General features: G+C 33.1%; 1 protein-coding gene across 1 annotated transcript in view; it reads left to right on the top strand.

The window, feature by feature from the left end:
- LOC129222589 (nostrin-like) overlaps positions 1-24,059 on the top strand; it is a 132,268-nt gene that overhangs the window by 102,543 nt on the left and 5,666 nt on the right. Inside the window, exons 3-9 of the mRNA XM_054857103.1 lie at positions 12,935-13,015; positions 13,100-13,162; positions 14,002-14,083; positions 15,149-15,322; positions 18,536-18,760; positions 18,979-19,098; positions 23,841-24,038. Coding sequence (XP_054713078.1) covers positions 12,935-13,015; positions 13,100-13,162; positions 14,002-14,083; positions 15,149-15,322; positions 18,536-18,760; positions 18,979-19,098; positions 23,841-24,038 — 943 coding nt within the window. The remainder of the gene's footprint in view (positions 1-12,934; positions 13,016-13,099; positions 13,163-14,001; positions 14,084-15,148; positions 15,323-18,535; positions 18,761-18,978; positions 19,099-23,840; positions 24,039-24,059) is intronic.

Below are 24,059 nucleotides of genomic sequence, written 5' to 3'. Positions count from 1 at the left end.
GTGGAAGAATCAATTAACATTAGTTTTTGTGACAGTCTTCATAATTAAAATATGTTAAAAGAGTATTTTCAAACTGAGGGTTTTAATTTTTTTTTCCGATAAAAAAAACTGTTCCTAAATGCATTAAACGAGGAGAAATAATGTCTACAATGGAAAACATAATGATTTTCTTTCAACCTACTCGTTCTGTCTCTATAATTGTAGTCATTTAGTTAATAAATTACATGATTTGTAACCTTTTTTTAATCTTTAAACAAAATATGCGTTACTCTTTTGATTTTTAAAGTGCTGTAATGTACATTAGACTTGTGATTCATTTGTTGATACGGCAAAATACTTTCCATGTTTAAGAATACGTGACTTAAATTTTACTTTTATCGTATAGATAGCTATTTATGAGGAAATTAATTTGCAAGAATTTATTCTTGGTTATTTGTAATTAATAATGTCTGAACTATCACAATAAATTATTTCTTTGATTATTTATACCAAGGCCCATTGACATATTGTATTTTTTATAATAGTTAAAGATGTTCAGACAACATTCTCCTATAGAATTCTCTACGTATGAGGAAATGAAATTACAAGATTTTACTCTTAATTATTTCATTAATTATGAAGAAATTAGGTACAAATATGAATATTAAATATTCCTTAACAATTAATTTATAAAATATTCATGATTTTCCTAAAATAAAATGGTTTTTCTTACGAAAAGTGTTTAAGCCAAATAAACCCGGTTTAAACCAAAAGAAACTTGGTTTAAACCAAAAAACCTCCCCCCCCCTCAAAAAAAACCGGTTTTATACCAACCCTGTTTATACCCTACTAGGCGCCTTATTCCTGACCGATTTGGTGCTTCTGATCGGTGGCGTCGTTTTTTTTTTTTTAAACCAACCCTGCTTTTTAGCCGACATTCCAATTTACTGTATTAACTCTCTTTGGCCGACATGCCGGAAAATTCGAATTTTGAGGCATGCTAGATAATTTAGGGTTTATTTCGAAAAAAATAAAAAAAAGAAAAGAAAAGAAAAAGTGAGCTCTTGTGGATGAAAAGACATTTGGCAAAAACCAAATCCCGATTTGTTAGCCCTGTTTTTCATCTGCAAAGTTGATGTTGAAATCCCCACTTAAAAATCATTAGCTAATCATTAAAACTCTTCCAAATTTTATCTTGAAGTAATGCAGAAGCGTCTTTAGAATAAACAAATAAATTTTCATATAAAAAATCTTGTATTGCGCTTATAGACTTAGCCGGTGAAATATAAACAGCAACCATTACCATTAGTTGTCCATTTTCAGAGTGGCAATGAATAAAATATAACAAAATAGCATATCAAATTGAAGGAAATTTAAAGCTCTATAACTTTGTTAATGACAATTTTCATGAATAGTGATACTGGGAGACACTATGAGCAAATGTTTGAAAAAAAGAGAGAATTTTTCCGAAAATCATCGATTTTTCATACCATAAAGTGGTTCTCAAAAGTGTTCGTACACTTTAATATTTTTTAGTAAAACCAAAATAACGCGAAATTGAATTCGAATATGCAATCCAATATTTTTTCACATCATTCCTATGTCATTCTAAATAAAACCCTGTAGTTTTTTCAAAATATTGACGGATCTTCTTTTTGAAATGGGTCAAAAAACGAAGAGACAGAGAAATAATACGCCACAAAAGTCATCGTACCTTCAAATATTTTCGAATGAATTCATGATTAAAATTATCATATGTCGTTTTTTTTTTAAATTATTTTTGCATTGTGTTGACCCTTAAGAGTCATTTGGCTTTAATTTTTTGTTTATTTATTCCTTAATATTGTGCTTATTACTCTAAAGTGACTGGTATTCGTAAAAAACCACAAACACCATTCGAAATTTGAATTTTTTCCTCACAGTGGAGGTAAATTTTTTTGAAATGTCCCTAATTTAGTTAATTTATTCCATTCTATAGTAAAGTGCTTGATAAAATACTTTAAAGAAAAGAATCGGACCGAAAACAGGGCAAGAAAAGGTCAACCGGCAAAGTTGACAAAGCATGATCGGATGCATTTACAGTTAAAAAATTTATGAAAAATACACATTTGAGTGCTGTAACAGTTGCTGCAGAATTTAATGAAAACACTTACATTTGAGCCGCTCAGAAGCCAATGTGGTTAAGTCCATTTTTTGATATTTTCTGATTTTTGAAAATTTTGATGAAATAAATAATAATCTTCTTAGTTATTAAAGGATTTAATCGTTGGTTACTTTTTTCTAGGTTAGACAGCCCTTTTTTTAATAGCTTCTGAATATATTGTATAATAATTTCAGAAGCCATTGTGAATAAGTCCACCTTTCATCAACATTTTTTTACATAAACTTTGAAATAAAATTAAAATTATTCTTCTTCTTTCGATATTTGTTGGCAACACTGAAAAACAAGAAATTCATAGTAATAGAAGTCATAATCCCAGACGCAGATACTTAAATTCAGATCTTTCTATTGCAAAAATGTATAACCTGTATGTCGAACAATGTAATGAAGAGCAAACTGTCCCAGTAAAGGAAAAGTTTTATTACTATATATTTTCGACAAAATTTAACTTACATTTTTAGCAACCTTCAAAAGATACTTGTGCAAAATTTGATTATTTGGTGATAAAAAAACAGTATACAATAGATGAAGAAAAAAATGCAGCTGAAGTTGAACATGACAAACCCTTGCGAAATGCAGAAATTGCCCGTAATAGTATATATATACATGTATATATATACTATTACGAATATATGTGTTTAGTTTTGATTTAGAAAAAGCATTACCATTTCCGAAACTATCCACATCAGTGGCTTATTACAAGAGAAACTTATATGTATACAATCTTGGTTGCCATGGTTTAAAGACTAACGAGGGCTACATGTATGTTTGGCCTATAACCCAAGCATCGCGGGGTTCATAAGAAGAGCCATCGTGTTTAACTAAACACATTAAATTGTACACAAAGAAATATCAAAAAATTGTAATGTATTCAGATTCATGTTCAGGACAGAATCGAAATATAAAAACTGTGTTAAGTTTACTGAAATTGGTTCAGAGTGAAGATATAAAAGCTGAATCAATTGATCTTAAATTTTTATTAAGCGTGCACAGTCATTTGCCCAATGATGCTGGTTTTGCAGTTATAGAAGCTTATGCACTGTAAAAAAATCCGGAAACGTTTCTGAGTATATCGTGCAGCTGCGGTTCATGAAATTTTCAAAAACGTTTCTGAGTATTTCGGAATTCTCTTTCTATAATGTCCAGAAACATGTCTGAGTATTTCGAAATCCTCTTTCAATGTTTCTGAGTATTTTGGAATATTCTTTCTGCAATTTTCAGAAACGTTTCTGAGTATTTCGGAATCCTCTGTCCGTAATTTCCAGAAATGTTTCTGAGTATTCTGTGCAGCTGTGGTTCATGACAGTTTCGAAAACGTTTCCGAGTATTTCGGAACTCTCCAAACAATTTCCAAAAACGTTTCCGAGAATTTCAGAATCCTTTTTCCGTGATTTTTTCAAAAATATAATTCTTTACTATAGTATTGCATACCATATCAGTTTCAGTTCTTTCATATCTAACAGCAATGAAACAAGCAATTTTAGAATCATTCGTATATATTTTTTTTTCTGAATTTCTAATGATAAATAGCATGGTTAACAGCATAACATATGCACAGTTATAAATTTTTGAAAATTTATGAAATAATATAGTAGTTTCATTCCTAATCACAAAATCGTCAGGGGAGGGGAGGGGGGTACTTTGCTTAAAAGTGGGACTGTTTGTAAAACAATCTTAAACTTCAGTTTTTCTCTCAATATTTTCAAGACAAAATTATCAACATATTGTATTTTTAATGCAGAACTTAAAAACGTATCTTGTATCAAACTTGATAGCTTTTATTTTCGGATAAAATATGACAAAACTTACCCTCCCTTCGCGTCAAGTCTATTTCTCTGACGAACAAAGTGTACCGAAAAGTGCCAACACAGAAATTAGTGAATTTAAATATGACACCAAGTCCTCCTGTTGAAACCATTCGTGTTGATTCTTCTGTTCTTGCCCTTTTCCAGTTCATCACAAATATAAATACTTAATCAAAATAGGTTAGGGTCTGGTGGGGTAAAGTGGTCATAAAATCGCAGGTTTTCAGCTTAGGTAGATAATAAATAAAACAAATTCTTTAAACACTTCAACTTTTTTTGTTGTTATTTTACATTGCATTATTAAAGAACATGGTACATTGAATTTTACGATGAAAAATATTGATTTTAGTAGTTTTATAGCACTTTCTTTTCCCTATGTTTTTATGACCACTTTACCCCATGGGGTGGGGGAAAGTGGTCATAGCATGGGGTAAAGTGGTCATAGTTAAAAATAGATGCAAAACCATTATAAATAACCCTAATACTTGTATATTTCGGCTATTTTTACAGTTGCAAGTATACTCACGAGTACATGCGTGTACTCGTGAATATATACGTGTTGTATGTTATACACGCGTAAACACGTTCCTATATGAGTAGATACATGTACACATCAGATACATGCATACAAATGCCTACTCAAGTATATACGTGTATATGCGAGTATATAAGCATATATACGAATATATAAGCATGTATACGTGATTATCTACAGGCGTGTATACGTGTCTGCATGAGTACATACGTGTCACATGTATATACACGTCACTTGTATATACGTGTCACGTGTATATACGAGTATATATACGTGTAAACGAACATCATATGCGCTTATGCACTTGTTCTCGAGAAAATACGTGCATACTTGAGTACATATGTGTATAGTAGACGTACGCATATTATAAGTGTACATACATACATATATAGGTATACACTAGCTAATTCGTGGATACATCCAGTGCGTCTTTGGGGGGTGGGGGGTTTGCGTCTACTCACGTATATATAATGGAGAAGCAGTAGTATATACGCAATGTATACGTTTATACTCCAGTACATGTATGTATACACGAGAATATACGCTTATATACATGTCGGCCTACAGAGTGAATCCAAGCTCTTGTGCAAAAATCAAAAGGCTGTAAGAGGGTAGGATAAGACACAATTAAGATTATGATCACTGACGCGCTACAAGCACACAAAGCACGAAACTGATGGATACAAAGCAGGGCACAAATTTGTTGCACAAAGATGATTTTACCTAACATTTTAGTTTTTAAGAAATATTTAGAGAAGTGGTTAAAAGTTATGGCCTGTAGTAGCTCTAATACACGCATCTTCAACAAAGCCGCAGTGACTGATAAAAGTTTTTCAAAAGTCTCGTTATTGCAACAGAGAGTGATCTGTGAATGCGACACATTTGTATTACAGCTGCAGGCCGCAAATTTCATCAATCGCATTAAAACTTTCTTAAGACCTAAAATGATGTGTAAAATTGACTTTGTGTAATAAATTTTTGACTTCTTTTTGCATCCATCAGTTTCTGGCTTTGCGTGCATGTAGCGCGTCAACATTGTGTTTGTGACCATATGTTCCTTATGTGATTCTTAATTCTTATCTTCGCCTCTAACACCTTTTAATAATTTGCTCAAGAGTTTAAACTCACCCTGTATACTTGTATTTCTTATGATTGTATGTAAGTGTTTACTCGAGTACGTACGCATATATACGTGTCTACCTGAGCATATAAGTGTTCTTATATATACGAGTATATGCGAGCATATACGTGTATAGTAGACTGTATAGCTGTAAGGATAAAAAATACTTGCAGATTATCATATACGTATTTATTGGCGCATTTATGTGAACACGAGCATATATGCGTATATATAAGCATATACTCGTATATTTAACCCCGTTTTCTGTAAAAACAATACATATGAAGTAAAATTAATATTTAATTTGTATTTGCCTTAAACGTAAAGATTAAGTGACATTAGAAGAACAATATTCGTTAAGCCTAATATTATGACCACTTTACCCCATCTTACTGAAATTGTTCTAAAAAATTTTCTAAAATAGATTCAGCTTACTGCTAATGAGTAAGAGTTCTTGAGACATGTAGGAAGCTTCCTGTGCAGTCAATCTGTTCCTAGTTCTAACAAACAAAATTTCCCAAGGAAGTTAAAATAGGTGTTTAGGTTAAAAAAGTTTTCATATTCACGCAAAATATTTTTTGTTACCAAATAAAAGTTTGCTAGTTGTAAAATTTTGTATTCAAAATGTAGTTTCTAGCTGCCCTACTCTAAAATAAAATTTTCACATTCATTCGAGCATTTATTTGCAAGCTATAGCCATATATTTGAAGTATGACCACTTTACCCCATTGACCACTTTCCCCCACCAGACCCTACTGATTTTATTTTTACAATGTGCGCAAAATGCATTATATATTTTATTTATTAAAACATTGAATTCTATTGCATGATTACTCCATTTCATATATACTAGATTCCCCCTCCACACCATAAGAGTGATGATGAACCCATAAAATGCTATACAGCGCTCTCCCCCCTTAAAAAAAAGCAATCCCTGAAAATGTCAATGGCAGTCTGCGTGGTGAACGCCCCTCGTCTTCTCCCCATATGTACATTGTATATTAATAACATAGTATTTAAAAAATGATCACTTTTAAAACAATGACATGAAATAATATTTCTTTTTATTTCGGCTTGTAAATGCAGCTGTTCCATTTTTGCCACTGACTCATTCCCCCTGACTGTCCTATATTAAACTAGTATATCCATGAAGGAAATGTTATTTACCGAACAACTAATGTCAAGGAATTTTTTATTGTCAACCACATTTAACAAAATGAATAAGCACATGAATTAATTGCATAACTATGTTGCTTACTAATAGATAACTGGGCCATTTTCTAATGGTATAAATATTTTTAAATAAATGAATAAATTATAATAAAAAAAGATAAATAATACTGGCACATTTTTTGTGAAGCATATTACAATACTAGAAAACATTTGCATTACCATATTTTTAATGAATTAAACAATTGATTTTTTTTTTTTTTTTTTTGAACCAATGTATGTATATTCAAGTGTTTCGAAATAACTTTTCTGTGATTGCTTTTCAAATATAAATCTTATTTCTTTTGCGTAATTAATCAGTTTCAATTGGTTACAACAAATAGTACACTGCGCACATAGGTATGTAGGATAACTTTAAATTAATTCGATAAACCCAAAAACAGTTACAGTTGGAGCCTCATCAAATGCAAATCAACAAAAATATAAATGTATATAACAACATGTTTTAAAATATTCATTAATACTTACAAGTGATTATGAGCGGAAGAAAATCTAAGTACCTCCATTACAACTGGATAAGTAATCCAAAGGGTTTCGTTTCATTAAGTATAAAAACGGGTGTTGAAACTATTCACGCTTGAACACACAATATATATGTAATCATGTTTCATGGTCGCACCGGAAATTGTAAAGCAAATCGTTATTAACTAACTTAATAGCTGCGTACATCGTCTAAAAAATCCTGGGCAGCCCAAAATACAAAGGCGTAAAATTAGTTTCGACACAATATACTACTCTCTAGACATGAAATAACAAGCAATCCAATGCTAAACAGTTGCTGACTGCAGCAACCATAGATAAGGAACAAAATAAGCTCTCGTTATTTCCGACTTACTGGCGCCAGCGTTGGAAGGATGAAATACGTTTCGAAGCATTGCGCCTCACTTCCGCTTCTAGATTTTTTGAAATAACAAAAAGCTTTCTGAATAATGAGGAGTTCGCTATTGGATGAAGGATTCTTATTATTTCGGAAACGTTTCCGATATACCCAGAAACGTTTCCGAAATTTGTTACAGTGTGCAAAAAAAATTCCGCATATTTATAACTCTAGTGACTGGTATCATATAATACAAAATAGTAAAGAAAGAACCCTTTCAGAGTTGTCGAAATTAATCCACAAGAATTTCGTTCCACAAAACCATTGGAAGAAGCTGTTATCAATAGAAAAAAATCAACAAGTGAACTAACAGTCAATTGGCTTAATATGAAATGGATAAAATTGGAAAGGTAGCAATTAAGTTACCCCAACCCAAGTAATAAACCCAAGCAGCATTAAGTTCAAACATAATTTTGACGCGGATGATACCTTTCATGTAATTGATATAAAAAAAAAATAATATAAATTGATAAGAAAAAATAGGTAGGCCAGTAAATTTAAAAAATATAACTCAACCTATATTATATCCTAATGGCAGAACAATTTCAAGAGAAACAAAAAAAGACATCATGTGTTTATTAATGTATATACCTCCAATTAAACACGACTTTTACAGGACATTAAGGACAACACACGGAGATCAAGATTTACATTTTAATAACTCGGAAGAAGATGGTGTTTGTTATGATGAATAAACATAAAACTTATGACACAATAAATGTTATTTTATTATTTTTACATAAATTTCTTATCTTTTTCAGCAGCCAAAAGGTATAAGTCCTAAAATTTTTAAGATGCTGTCATTAATTCAATAAATACTTACGTTTTTATTTATACATCCTGTACATATCTTGTTTTTTTTTGCAGAGTTTACATTTCGAAAAAAGATTTTATACACTTTTCTAATTAAATTAATAAACCAAGAATTTTAGAAACGAATGTATCAAAAAACATTAATTTTCTCAATTTTTGTGTTTTGGACTTAACCGCATTGGCTTCTGAGCGGCTCATTTAATTTTCACCTAAAATTGTTCGCCATGTTCTCTGATTAACTGGATTAAATGGGAACTCTTCCCGCAGAAATTTCTTGTTTGTGCGAAAAACGGAAAAGCATACGCTTTTTGTCGCAAAGAAAAAGAAAAAAAGAAAAAAAAAGATAAATAAGCTCCAAAGCGTTTTGGAATAACGTCTTACTTACAGATGAAATCAAATTTAAAATTTTTAGTTAAATTGTTGTATAATTGTCAATAGAAGAAAAAATGAGGAACTTGATCTTAAGAACTTAGTTGAATCAGTTTATCAGGACGGTGAAGGGGTTCTTGTGCGAGGGTGCATATCAGCTTGGACTTGGTAGTTGGGATTTTTTTGATGAAATAATAAATCATGCTGTTCATTTAAATATTTTAAAAACCAATTTTAAACTCTTAGCCAAAAATTTCGTAATTGGAAACAACTTTGTTTTTTATCAAAATAACGATAAGAAGTACACAGCTTTCAACGTTTGCATCTAGTGCCTCAAAAATTGTCCCAAAGTTTAGAAAATACCCCTTCAATCTCCAGGTTTGAACTTAATGTAACATATTTAGAGATATCTGGTGGCTAGATTACGAAAATACGGCTTTGAAACGAAAAAAAGAGCTAGAAACAGTAACACTCGAAGTGTGGTCGAACACTTACTCAGAAATTAAGCCCCCCCCCCCCCCCCCAAAAAAAAAGGGAAGAAAAAAGAATGAAATCTATTCCCAGACATTTAAAAGGTGTTGTTGATACTGCATGATATTCTACTAAATAATTACTTAATAAAAAGTTATATTATTCAATAATGTATAGACATTTTTTTAAGTGTACGAAGACTTTTCTGGGATAAAATTTCCGGCACTTTTTGGTTTTTGACTTTTAAAAAATTAAGGTTCAATATTTTTTAAGAAATTTTCATGTAGTTTTGTTGAAAATTGATCATAGATCTTATAATTAAATACCTATACCGAAATAATAATTCCAACCAATGGATAGGATCCTATTGCATTGAAAGTCGTAGGTGTACGAACACTTTTAGGAGGCACTGTATATGCCCGGAAAATTATTGGAAATTTGACAAATATGTGTAGAAACAGTTTCATAGGAAGTTTATTTAGCTTGAACTTTTATTTTAAACGCATTTTCTCGTGAAATCCAAAATTTGCTTCCCCCTCCCTCCCACCTTTAGCTCACCCCCTAGGGGCGGGGACTTTCAGTATGTTTACTTACTAACCACCCCTAACAATATTCTGAAGTCAAATATTATCGCATATTCCATGCACACTACACCCCTCTTTTGAGCACTCACTCATTGACTGGACTAATTAGGAAGAATCAACGAACGAAAGGGAATCACAAGATGAAGAAGTAACTGAACTTATGAGCTGAGCTGTTCGACTGATGCCCATTGTACTTTGGGTGTAATGCGAAAAACTAAAATTGAGAGGCGTGTATTCCGAAAGTTTTTAATTTTGCAACCAGACAGTTAGGCAATGTTTAGAAAATGTCAACAAACAGATTGAAATTACTTGAATGTAAATTACATTATTTCAGTGCATTCAATTATCTGAATGTTATGTAAACAGTCCCGCCCCCTTCTCTTAATTATTCGCGTGCATTTTTTTTTTTTTTTTTTCCTTTTAAAGACGTCACATTTCAAACCGTGCTCTATTAGGTGCCTTATTTCTGGATAATTTGGGGCTTTGAAAGACGCCCAAGCAGTTTCAAAAATTTTTCGTACCCAAAGCTCCCCCCCCCCCCCCCATGAAACGATAGTCTGTATCCGCCCCTGGCTGCATTGTACAAAAATGAAATTTACCCAAACGGAAATCTTTTATCATTTTCGCCGTCTTGATACAGCTAACAAAAACGCTGTACACTAATTAAATTGTTTTGAGCTTTTCAAAAAAAAAAAAAAAAAAAAACGTAAATATTGTGAACATACATATTTTTTTTGAATGTAATCTTTGGAAAAGAATCCCATTATTTTTTTAAAAATAGAAACATGTTTTGCAAACTCTTCTCAGTGGTCCTGACTTGGTGACATATCCACTTTCTGTTTAAAAAAAATCATCTTTAAGGCAATTTAAGTTATGTGCTATTCTTTGAATTTGACGTTGTAGTTAGTTTACTAGTTTTCTTAAATTTCAAAAACCTGCAATCAAACGAAAGTCGAAAATTGTACTGCTAGTTATACGTGGTACAGAATGTGCATTTTAGATTTGAAACTAAGCTGTTGTTTTGGATGTATTCCTTTCAGAAACTCAATATTTTTTCTTATTTCAAGGATCATTAGTTTCGTTGTCGTTGTTTGTTTACTACAACAGAAATTTCAAAAGCATATTTCAAAAAAATTACATGGAATATTTATAACTATCGGAGCATATCTTAAACTTGGAAATTGTTAACAAAATACTTGGAATCATAGGCGTAAACCAGGGTTCTCCAACCTTTTTCACTCGCGGGCCACATTGCAAATTTTTGGAGGTGAAGCGGGCCAGTTCAACAGTATTTTAGTTCAGATGGTCTATTTAGCGCTACCCCCCTCCTCCCATACATCGCGTATATATAATATATATTAATAAAGCGGGGGGTGTTGAAAATTTTTGGGCTTGCTTCTATGTTGCTATATTTCTTTATACATATTTGCTGTTAGCTAAATTAAATTATATTTTAAGTGCCCATAAACCGCTAATAATATAACGATAGGGAGTCTTGTAAAATTTAGAATAGTTCAGAAAACTGAAATAAAAAGTTTTCTGTGTCACAAAATCAAGTGAAGTTTCTTTTTTTTTTCCCTTTCTTTTTAAAGACTAATGAGTGTGTGATACAAGACAAAATTATTGCAATGTACTACAAATTTATTTTATTCAATTAATGACGTTGAAAAAGTTGGAAAAGAATACAACACGTGTAAAGCTTTAAAAAAAATTAAAACGTTAAAATATTAATGAGAAGATTGCATTTGTTGGATAAAATTTCAGTCCATTCAGGGACAAACTTCGTAGTTCCGATCAGTAAGAGTGATTTTAAATGTTCGTCTAATAAAGAAGATATACACTTAGATTCAATATACTTCAATTTTCAAAACGTCTGTTCTTGTAAGTGGATGCAAAAAGAGGAAACATAGCTTTAACATGAATTTTTAAGTTCTGTAAATTTTTTTCTGGTAGAGAACTGTAAAATGGATCGCATGTTTTCACTGGGGCCAGGAAATGTCCAGTGCCAGGAGACTAACGGGAGAATGGGGCACGGAGAAAAGAGATTTGTTCTCGGAAAGAGCAAAAAGAGAGATGAGTGCGGCAATCGTAGTTAACAGTAAAAAATGATTAATAAAACGATTTAAATCAACAATAAAAAGATTTTAAATAATTATTTGTAATTAAAAATAATATCTCAATTATATTTCTAACGAGACTGTCTCTATTCCGAAAAAAAAAGTTTGCTAGCTTCCCGCGAGCCGGACAAAATCTGATCGCGGGCCGGATCCGGCCCGCGGGCCTTAGGTTGGAGAGCCCTGGCGTAAACTAAAGAGGGAGACATATTAGAAAGTTGCTTCCATTCCATGTGTTGTCGACAATCATATTTTTCTCACGGCATTCGTTTTTTCTTAATTTTTAGTTTAAAGTTCATTTACAGTTTTACCGCTCATGAGTTTTCTAGTGAACTGATTTAAAACAAAAAAGTGACAAAACAGTGTTCTCATAAAAGAAAAAAAAAGCGCTAATCAGTTGGAGAACTAATGCTTGAAATTGAACTAGAACGTTTTGAACCCATTTAGAGATGCAAAGCTGGAAAAATCACGAAAACCAAACATGAAAGAAAAAAAACTAATGACTGTATTGCTTAAATATTTTTGAATGCTATGTGCATATTTGCATTGAACTTATACCAGGGATTCCCATCCCACATAAGCGATGGCTCACCCTCTCAAATGCTATGGAAAACCCCTCTAAGTTAGATGAAAATCCCTCTCAAATCACACCCCTCCCCCATAAAAACTTCAATGATGAAATCTGCGACATGGAACCCCCCCTCGTGGGCTGGGCAACCCTGCATATACATTGCTGATTCATATATATATATATATATATATATATATATATATATATATATATATATATATATATATATATATATATCACTTTAGCTGCAAACAAACAACCTTTCGCCAAATCATAAGCATCTTTATTTCTTCTTCTTTTTATAGGTCTGAATTAGAAATTAACTATGCCAAAGGTCTATCAAAATTAGCAACAAAAATCAACAAAGCCACTAAGTTAACTGTTGGGTAAGATACATTTTTCATTTAGATGAATTTTTCAGAACTTTGTTGCTCTCTAAGTCAATTAATTAGAATTCTCCTTTCTTTTAGGACCAGTCAGAGTGCTTGGCAAGAAGTTGCACTGCAAATGGAAAATGAGGCTGATGTACATCGGTAATTTTTTTTTTCTTTTTTTCTGACCTTCTCTTTCTTTATCTAGACAGTGGTTCTCAACCAAGGGGGTGTAGAAGAATTAAAGGAAGCGTGAGTGTATGAAATGAAAAGTAAATCAGACAATAATTAATGCAATTATGTGGTCACATGTGAGTATTGAATGAAGTGTCAACCAAGGGCGGATCCAGCCTCTGGTTTTGGAGGGAGTCATTTCTGGAAGGAGGGGGGTCATAAGTCATTTTTGAGCAAAAATTGGGGAGTCATAGGTAAATTTTTCGACACAGAAGTCCCCAAAACTGAGTTTAGGCTATGTTTGGTTACTTAAGGGGTGGGGGGGGGAGCCACTGTATCCACGCCTGGTGCCAGTCCTCTCATTAATATTGTGAAAGTAACTGATGTGCAACCCAACCTCAGCTATATCCTACACAATATATTCAAAATAAAGTTTATATAGTTCTTTTAAATATGGTGTGTGAACTTATCTAGTTTTTTACTTAATAACTAGCTTCAGTAATCGCAGGGTTTTCAAACTTTTCCGATTCAAGGCAGGTACCCTTTGAAGAATTGAAACTTTCTTAAGACACCCCAGTTTATATGTATTATATATGCATATTGATGGTTTGGATAGATGTTTTGCGGCACCCCTCGCCTCTCCTTGCGGCACCTCAGGGTGGGGGGTCCACCTACTTTGGGAACTCCCGAAATATCCGATCAGCTTCAGTTCCTTAAGTAGTGAAGGCGGTGCCTGATTTAATAATATATACTAAGAATATTACACTTGAAAAATTTTATGGTTTTGCTGTTGAAATGATTAACATGCATTTTGTTTTTCAACCTAGGCATTTTTCTAGTGGTTTAGAAGATGATGTTGTTAAGCCAATGAAAGTATTATTAGATTGCCAACATAAGCAAAGAAAAATCGTAAGTCTGCAAATATTTTTAATTCCATATTTTTTTTAATACTTAAATATCAAAAAAAAAAGGATCTTTTATGGTAATAAATGTCAAGCCTATTTGTGGGCTTAATTAAAAATTGCAGAACGTTACAAAAAAAAGGGGGGGGGGGGTTCCACACATAACATTTTTGAAAGAAGTGACTGAAAATTTCAATTTTAGTTTCAAAAGTTTTTATTTTAAAGCTATAAATATCGTCGGCACCATGCTAAACTAGTTTATAAAAATTGGCAATTTTCAGAAGAGCCGAAAAACTGAGTATAATTTTTTTTACATCTGACGCGTTATGTTATTTTCAATGTTTTAATTTATATAGATAACTTTAACAGTAAAAAAAATATCATTTGAAGTAGTCATAAACCAGTAGCCCTTTTTGAGTACTACAGCACACATCGAATTTGAAAAATGCGATTTTTCACATTCGATAGTTTAGCATGGTGCCGATGATATGTTCAATTCGTACGAAGTTCCACCCGGAATACATCATTATCTGAAAACACATTAGTTTTGCCTTCTCCTTAAAATTCAGTTTCTTCCCTTATGTCAAAGCAGAGGCACCTCAATAGGAAGTCACTGTGACCCACCTCAAAAATTTCTATATTTGGAATATTTTCTCCAAAGATTCTGCCAAGTTGGAGATGACAGTAGTGCAATATTGCAATTTTTTAAAATGATATTTGATGTCTGTTCTTATTAAATGCAAGCATGTGAGCATGCTAACATTTTACCCTTTGATAAAATTCGAATTTCCATTCGGCAAAATGAGAATTCTCCACTTCCGAAAAATTCCATTTCTTGACACTCCTGTAAGACAAGAAACTTTTTTGCAGCTTGAAGGGGTTTATTTTTCTGATGATGATGCAAGTTTTTTTTTGCTACCTTTCGACATAAAAGTTTAGTTGCCTCGAAGAAAAATGACTATGTAATGCTCAAAATAACAATCAAAATTTATTTTTGATTGAAATATTGATTAAAACTTATTTTGTTGTGGAAAATTTTACTGAATGTTTTGTTTCTCTTTTTTAACTTTAGGTTGAAAACTCAGTGGATAAGATTTCTAAAGTTCTGAATGACAAAAGGAACGATGAATTGAAGGCAAAAAAGTTGAGTTACGTGTGTGCTAGAGAAAACGAAAGAATGCAAGAGCAGGCTCTTGATTGTAAAGTCAACAAAGGGAAACTTCTGACGGAAAAAGACATTCATAAAGTAATTGCTTCAACCACGTTTCATACACTGTCACTAATTATCTAACCCATAATAATTACATGAAATATAAATTAAACAGCTCAATTATCACATCCAGAGACTGCAGTTTCTTTTTTTTCTATAGAACTCATCAGCCTGTAATAGTGAATAACCGAGCTGGAGGCAGATATCAGTTTATTCCATCTAAACAGTGGCGGCGATCTCCCCCCCCCCCACTTTTTATGGTTCTTTTTTTTTCCAATTTAGGAACCAAAATTTAAAAAAAAAGTCAAAATTTTTAAATCATAATTATTTGATTATGAAACATTATTTAGCACAAGCAATAACGTTTAGTTTATGTATTCATGGTTTAGATATTAGTAAATCAATTGTTTTACTTAAACAAGCCATACTTGCCTAATGAAATTATTACCAAGTGTTTGGGACATCTCAAAATACTTTGGGAGAGTAAATAATGTAAGTCTAATTCATGTCTAAGTGTTTCTTCGGGGAAAGTTATTGTGTACAAAATTCATCAAAATTTGAAGAAAACGTGAGTTAAGCTGTTAGATTTACATAAATTTCCACTCATCTGCTCTTAAAACCAGCCCTAGTAAAATTTTGTACTTTTTTCTGTTGCTTTTTGAGCAATCACGATTGCTTATTGTTCTCACTTGACTGTTTTGATGTCCTATCATTTTATTTTCCCACCGCCACCCTCTTATCTGCAGCATCGCCGTCGACCGGGTCCTCACAATGCTGCTCCTATAGCGAAAGCCGTCTCCAGGTTGCATCCATGTCCTACACACGCACTCATGCATACACAACTACACACACGCACGCACACACAACTACCCACACATTCATGCCTGCACACAGACACAAACACATATGCCTACACACACATACAACTACCCACACACTTATGCCAGCACACAGACACAAACACACATGCCTACACACAAACACACATACCCCCACACACAAACACATATCCTACATACACAGACTCATGATTGCGAAAAACATAATTCGAATTCAAAATGTCAAAATTCAAATTAATTTTTCTTTCTTTTTTTTTCATTTTTTGCTGTTGCTAAAAGTTTTATGAAGGGTTCGTACTCAATTTCAGAAATAAAATGAAGGAGGTTTGAAGGAGTAAAATGAGGTTTTGAACGAGTACTAATGGGCTGTCATTAAATGATGTCACACTTTTTTTCAACATATTTGACCCCTTCCCCCTTTATTATGAAGTGTCAAACTTCACCTAACTCCTCCTCTTGTCACATGTCATATTTATTATAAACATATTGTTACAATAATTGTGCGATGTCACTTTTTGTCACCCTCTCTTTTTCCCTTGTCACAATTTCATGAGCCCGTCTCCTCCTCAAGGCATGACATCACTTGTGGATGACCCTTTTTACAACATCATAACTTCAATTTACTTAACAATTGTTTTTTTAACACAATCACTTAATATAGTACATCTAGTTATGCAGTTTTAAATATTTAAATAATAATTAGACAACCTGACTTTTGCTGCTAAGAGTGGTGGAGGGAAAAACAATAATCATTAAACTTGAAAAAATAGCTCAGCACTGTTTAAGCATGTTTTATTTTACTTATGAAACGTTTTAGTTTTCTAATAAAATTTTCACCTTCAACTTTTATGACTTAACTACGATCAATTTGTAGACCACATCTCCATGAAAAAAATAAATGCAAAAAATTACTACATTAAAATCGCCTTGTGACGAAGTTAGTTGTTGATCAAAGTATTATAAGTTACTGTCATAAAGCAAGCCAATGTAGTCTGGAACTAAAACAGGAGTTTTGAAGGAGTTAAAACGAAAATGAAGGAGTTTGAAGGGCACTTCAAAAAAATTTCCTAACTGAAGGAGCATTGGAGGAGTTTTGAAGGAGAGTACAAACCCTGCTTATGGCTTTTAGTTGTCGTTTTTCTTTTTTATTGCCCCTCCACTTTTCAGTCCTGATCACAGCCTCTGCATCTAATTAATTAGTTTTTTCCAATATTGAGCAATATTTTCGCATAAATCCTCTAATATGTGGGTGAAAAAATAGCCATACACATTAAAATATTATATTAGTAGTAAGCACTAGTTTTTCTGATTATGAATTTGCTCCAATTTTTCTATGTAATTAGAAAGTGAATTATAATTGTTTTAACTGGTTTCAAGATAAAATAGAGGTAAACGTTCTGAAAGGTTTATGACTTACGAGTAACAGCTTAATTAATAAGGCTTTATTAACTTACAAGTAATAATTTTTTATTTATTTAGCATTTGATAGGAGCCCAAAAAGGCTTTTTAAGCAGCTAGTTATGCATTAAAAGTTTATAAATTCAATGCATAATTTTATTTATTTGTTAATGTAGTAATATGTAAAAAATTTCTAGGTAAAATCAATTTTTGCCTAGAAATTAGAAACAGCAGTCATTGTTCATTTATTCAGCATCATGACATTTCATCAATTTGATTATTTGCTGGGATGCCATCATTAGACTTTTGTAATCCTATGTATAACTACTAATAACTCCTATGTATTACTTTTTTAATATGTACAATAGCCAACGATCGAGTAACACTCCTGACGTCATCAACAATGAAACTCGCGCCACGGCATGATAATTTGATAATATGAGTTGGTAATGTTCAACAGGCAGGGAAAGTCTTTATTGTGACGAGGCTTGACTGGATTCGGTAACTTAGTTGTTTTACTGGTAAGACAGTGTCATTTCAGGGGAATGAAGAAACGAAAAAGTGGTCAACAATGAACGCTATCTACTGGAGTTGAGGATTAATCCACTGGAGTTAGGGTTAAAATTTCAACGATCAAAAGATCATCAAACATGCAATTAATTGCTTTGTTCAAATGTAGAAGCAATTTTCATCTGTCATACATTGATGGGCGATTTTCTAGTAAGATTTAGCAAGTTCATGAAATACTTCGAATAGTGTAAGCTTATATATTTCATGAACAATTAACCCAGGGGTGTGGTTATTTTGAGGGGAATTTTTCTCATTTTAGGGGGCAGGGTCTTCTAAATATTTAGGAGGTGCACCCTTTATCTTAGGGAGGATGGGCACCTCTGATTAACCTGTTCATAAATCTATTCAGGTTCTACAAAAGCAATTTGATATCTAAATGAGCATATTGTATTTTGTAAAATGTAATACCTGAAGTTTTAATTGTGTCTTTTATGTGAACTAGTTGGAACATAAAAAAAGAAAAGCTGAAGAATTATTGAACCGAGCAGATATAGACTATTATAATGCTTGCATAAAAGCAGAAAGAACAAGGCAGGATTGGGAAACCTCTGTTTATAGAGCAAATTCAGCTTTCCAACAGCTAGAAGAAGAAAGGTTAAACAGTATGCATGATTTCGTGCAGAAGTATACAAATAACTATTCTCTTGTGGGCCCTGCCTTAATACAGGTGAGTCGGTGTATAAATATTTTTTAACTATATCTGCAAAAATATTTCAACTGCTAAATTCCTAGCCTTACTATCGATTATTGTCGTGTTATTTACTTTACATTAATGGGTGTGTTCTTACATTGTTAATGTAAGATTAGCAACTTTTTTCCTGTTGTAAAAGTTTCCTTTTTCTTTGGAAAGACTTTGCAGACGTAAACATATTTATTACTTTTTAGTGCTCTGAAAGGCTTTCAACAACAGTGAAAACAGTTGATGTAACAGCTGATGTACAGAAACTTATTGAAACAAGAGGAACAGGTCCAAATATTCCTGAGCAGTATTTACCAGATTTTTATGTATGTACTTTTTCTTTAATCACTTTAACTTTAAAGGACATTTTAAATAATTCATTGTTCTCTTTATGAATGTAGGAGAAAAAAAATCTTAATAGTAAATCTTTTAGTTTAGTTAAATTCATCCCAACAATTAATTGATTATACACAAAGTAATGTACTTCAGAACAAAGAGAAATATTTTTCTTTCCTGAAAACTCATTAAAAAAATCCTTTAATGTCTACACAAAAAATTATACATGTGTGTGCAAAAACAGCTTTGAAGTAGCTTCTTTAAAGCTGTGTTGCAGAAATTCTAACGCATAGAAGATTTATAAAGATGATTTTTTTTTTTGTAAAACGCCATCAACACTAATCACCAGAAGTATTAAATGCCACAAATAAAGTATATCTGAGTATGACAAGGTTTGCATTTGAAACACATAATGATAGTGAACTTATATTTATGTATAAGACCAAACTCTTTAAACTAATGATGACATTGACATCAATACTATGATGATTGACTTTTAATCAATCATGCCCCCAGCTGATTCTTTGTGTTGATTCCATTACACAGTTGTGGGTTTTTTTTTTTTTTTTCATTTTTTTTAAATATTTGAAAGATTGATAGTTTTTACAGCTGAAGTTTGATATTGTTTTTTCTTCTTTTGTCTGCCAATGGTTCAAGTGTCATGTAATCCATATTATAACATATTTCTGCTTAAAGTGTCATGTTCTCAATATTGTACAAATCTCTGCACCAGCTGCTGAACTTATGAGACAAAAAATATTTTCAAACATCTTAATGTGTTTAATCCACAATACTGAGAACATTCCTCCTCATAAATTTTAAGATCAGTTTGTAAAATTATTTTCTATCCTGCCACAGTGGCGGCTTGTGCCTCGAAAAAGTGAGGGGGCAGATCATGGGTGCACTTTCACCCCCCCCCCTGCTTTTTGAAATTTTTATTCATTTATTTTATTTATTTATTTTTTTTGACATTTAAACTTTCATAAAATACACTGGTGTGCAAAAATTAAGAACGAAGTCGAAAAATTAGCATATCAGCTGAACGAAGAGGCAGAGCAGACAGAAAGACCAATCAGGAGATTAAGTAAGGTGATGTACGGTGCAGATATGCAGGCAGATGTGATGGGGGAGTGTCTGAGTAGTATAAAGCATGTTGTCGGTGTAAGATCAGTATTTCTGACAAAGAGATTGCACGCCCTATAGCAGTTAAAATCACACCGAGTTGCTGCCTCAGTGAGAAATGGTGAATAATCAATCTGTTAGATGACATCTGGATGCTTTTACCCGAGGTCGAATCATTGGGAAGTTCGAGGAAGGCCGCAGTGTGACAAGTGTGGCTGCAGAGTTTGGAATTGCTCACAGCATCGTTTCACGACTTTGGAGACAATTTCAAACTAGTGGAACAGCTATACGGGGGTTCAGTAGTGATCGTCCACGAGGAACCACACCCGCAGATGACCGGTATATTGTCTTACAGGCCAGAAGAAACAGGCGGCAGACAGCGAAAGAAATCGCTAGACACACGACACAGGCGACTGGACGATCGATATCGCATTTTATCGTGGCCAGAAGACTGCACGGTGGTGGTCTGTTTGCACGACGCCCTATACGGTGTGTACCTCTAACGCCTGCCCATCGGAGAAGGCATTCTCTGTAGTGCCGGAAACACCGGAATTGGAGAGACAATGAATGGGGACGAGTACTCTTTACAAATGAGAGCAGATTCAGTCTGAGTAGCGATTCTCATCGCATACTCTTCTGGAGAGAGCAGGGAAGCCACAATCATGCCTCGAACATCATTGAAAGGGACAGGTATGGAGGTCGCGGTGTTCTCATTTGGGGAGGCATCATGCTTGGTAGTCGTACAGACCTTCACATCTTCGACGCAGGTTCAGTCAACGGGACCCGTTATTGTAACGAGATTCTTCTTCCATATGTGCGTCTTTTTAGAGGCGCTATGGGTCCGCAGTTCCTTTTCATGGACGACAATGCACCATGTCATCGCACAGTAGCTGCCGAACAGCTCTTAGAGAGTGAGGATATTGAACGTATGGATTGGCCGGCACAATCTCCGGATCTCAATCCCATCGAGCATGTATGGGATTTTCTAGGCAGACGCTTGGCAGCTCGTACCTTACCACTAGTAACAATTCGGGAGCTTCGATTGGCGCTGCAAGACGAATGGGCAGCAATGCCTCAACAACTCATTGACACCCTCATTCTCAGCATGGGCAGACGCTGTGACACCTGCCTAACAGTCGGGGGAGATCATATCCCCTACTAAAGACCGGATGTTTCTTGCTGGACACCCATCACAGGGATGTTTTGGCCTTCAGTCGCATTGCGCTCCATGCTACTTTTTCAATAAAGCTTCTTTTTATCCCTCTGATTTCTCTTTTAGTAAGTGTTGCTTACATTACACATGTCCTTACGTATTGGGGATCTTACGGCATTAAATGTGTTGATTTGGAAAGCTTTTGTACAAAGTTATATTGAAAAAACCGTCTCGTCCTTCATTTTTGCACACCAGTGTAGTTATTTGTGTTAAATAAATAAAATTAAACTCATTTTAAAGACAGAGGACAAGCTACAAAATACTCAAACTATAAAGTAAATACTAACGATATTAATACTAACATGTTTATGTACATGATTGTTCACAGGGTGGCGTACTTTCACTCAATTACTTTAAAAAATAAAGTTTAATCAATCAGATAGGGAAAAGCTACAAAATAAATAATGAAAATTATTAATCTCACGTTTATTTTTAGCGCTGCAGTACGCCTCCTTTGCAGCACCCGTAAAGGGCTGCAAAGGGGCTTTTCAAAATAAATACATTTTAAAAAGCAATATTAATCTAATATTTTAAAGACAATATTATTTTTAATCTTGTAATAATTAATTATTTTGAATGAGTAAAGTTAATTTTATTTTAAGCAGAACCAAATTACAAAAGTACAAAAATATTGTGATCCGAGAAATATGTAAAAAATTATAAATTAACTTTAACAAAGATAAAAATGATTCTCGGTGTTCGCTTTAAAATAAACTAAATTTTAAAAAAACAAATAAATTCTCGGCGATTTACATACTGGTGTACCCTTCTGCATAAGAATCTGCTGGCGCCCGTGGGCCAGATTCAGAATTTTTATGCGGACAAAAAAGAAAAAAATATTGAACTATTTTTATTTTCTTCAAATTTTTGATAACTTGTCACATTTTCTTTAAAACTACATGAGCAGTAATTTAAAACATGTAATAATTTCTGTGTAACAATTGAAAGACAATTTTCGAATTAAAAAAATAACCTTGTACTGATGTATGCTCAAACGTACATACAACCTAACACACAACTAGCGAAACTAGAAAATATTTTTTAAGGGGAGGGAAGAGAGAATAATAGGAAAAAAATCTCATCCATTTGATTTACTCAACAAATCTATCAATTTGGAAACTAGTAGTTTTAAAAATTCAATTCTATGCTGTCTTAGGTGACGTTAGGAGAAAGAACGGTACAGGGGACTCCTCCAAAATTTGTAGAAATTGAAGCCTTAAAACAAGGTTATAGGCCATATTTATTGACGTTAGGGTAAGGGATAGAGCTCCAGGACTCTCTCCTTTTTTTTCTTCTTTTTTTGAAAAATTAATAGAAATCAATTTCTCCTCTCCCTTCTAATTTTTCTAAATTGTAGTTCCAAAAACGCAGTTGTAGACTAACTTTGAAGATTTTTACAAGAAGGGGTTCTGGAGCTCTCCCCTGGAATTTTTTTTCAAAATTGGAAGCCCTAAAATCGACCTGAAGAAAAACAATCTTGTATAATCCACGACGGTGTATAATCTAAGCATGCGGCAGATAATACGATGCAAAAAAGTTTTGATTTAACATACAATTTTAGCAACTAAACTAAAAACGTGAAGAAGTAATAACTTTTAGGGTATATTCAAAACTAATGTAAAAAATAATGATTTCTTCATTAAATTATTATTATAGTACGCTAGTTACTTGAAGACAAAGAGTCGAGAAAGAAGCAAACAGTCTAATCTTGTGCAAATGAAGGCTTCTTCCTTTTTTGTATTTGTTTATTTTACATAGCTTGAATGTTATTTTTTAATCATTCAGGCTATGTAAAACAAAAAAACTTACAAGGGTAGTGGTCTCCACGAATACCGCTGTAAATATTGAGGTTCGGTGCATTGGTGTTTGGGGGGAGGGGGGGGGGGGGACAACGCACAGATAATCCGCAGCAGCATATAATCCACACCTCATTAATTTTACACTTTTTTAACAGATAATCCGCGGATCATATGCAGGAAAAATACGGTATAATCCTTTTTTTTAATTTCAAGCATGTACATACACAAAAAAAAAGGGAAAATAAATAAAAAGTTATAAATTATTATCTGAAAAAAGTGAGGGGGCTTCGGCCTCCTCTGGCCCCTCCTACGAGTCCCCACTGTCCTTCCACTATTATTACAGTGAAATCCCAGTACAACGAAATATTTGTTTCAACAAAATAAAATTTTTGTTCCATTGTAATTTCAATTTCATAACAACGAAATTCCCATTAGAACGAACAAAAACAAAACTGACCATTTCTTTAAAGTTTGTGTTATCTGGATTTGACTGTGTTATTATTGTTGCTAAAATTTTGAATGAATTAAATTAGATTTTTTTTTAAATTAAAAACATTCAAAGAAAAATGATTTATTTTAAACATGATAAATTTTGCAGGCTGAAGGCATTAATAATGAAATGAAACGAGAGAGGAGGAAAGAAATCCTTCAACGGTTTTTAAATCTTCTGAAACATGATTTGGAACTTGAAAGGAAAGGAAAACAAGGTGTGGAAAATTTAGCAAAAGTGTTTCAAGAAACTCCTACCTTTGGTGATGCAGATGCACAGCAAGATGTGTTCGAGAAGCTTCAACATGTGAGTTTCTTTCTTTTCCCT

The sequence above is a fragment of the Uloborus diversus genome, chromosome 5, assembly GCF_026930045.1.
Source record: "Uloborus diversus isolate 005 chromosome 5, Udiv.v.3.1, whole genome shotgun sequence".
Taxonomy (NCBI): Eukaryota; Metazoa; Arthropoda; class Arachnida; order Araneae; family Uloboridae; genus Uloborus; species Uloborus diversus.
Note: the sequence above shows the minus strand (reverse complement) of the source record. Positions and strands in the feature narration are given on the sequence as shown.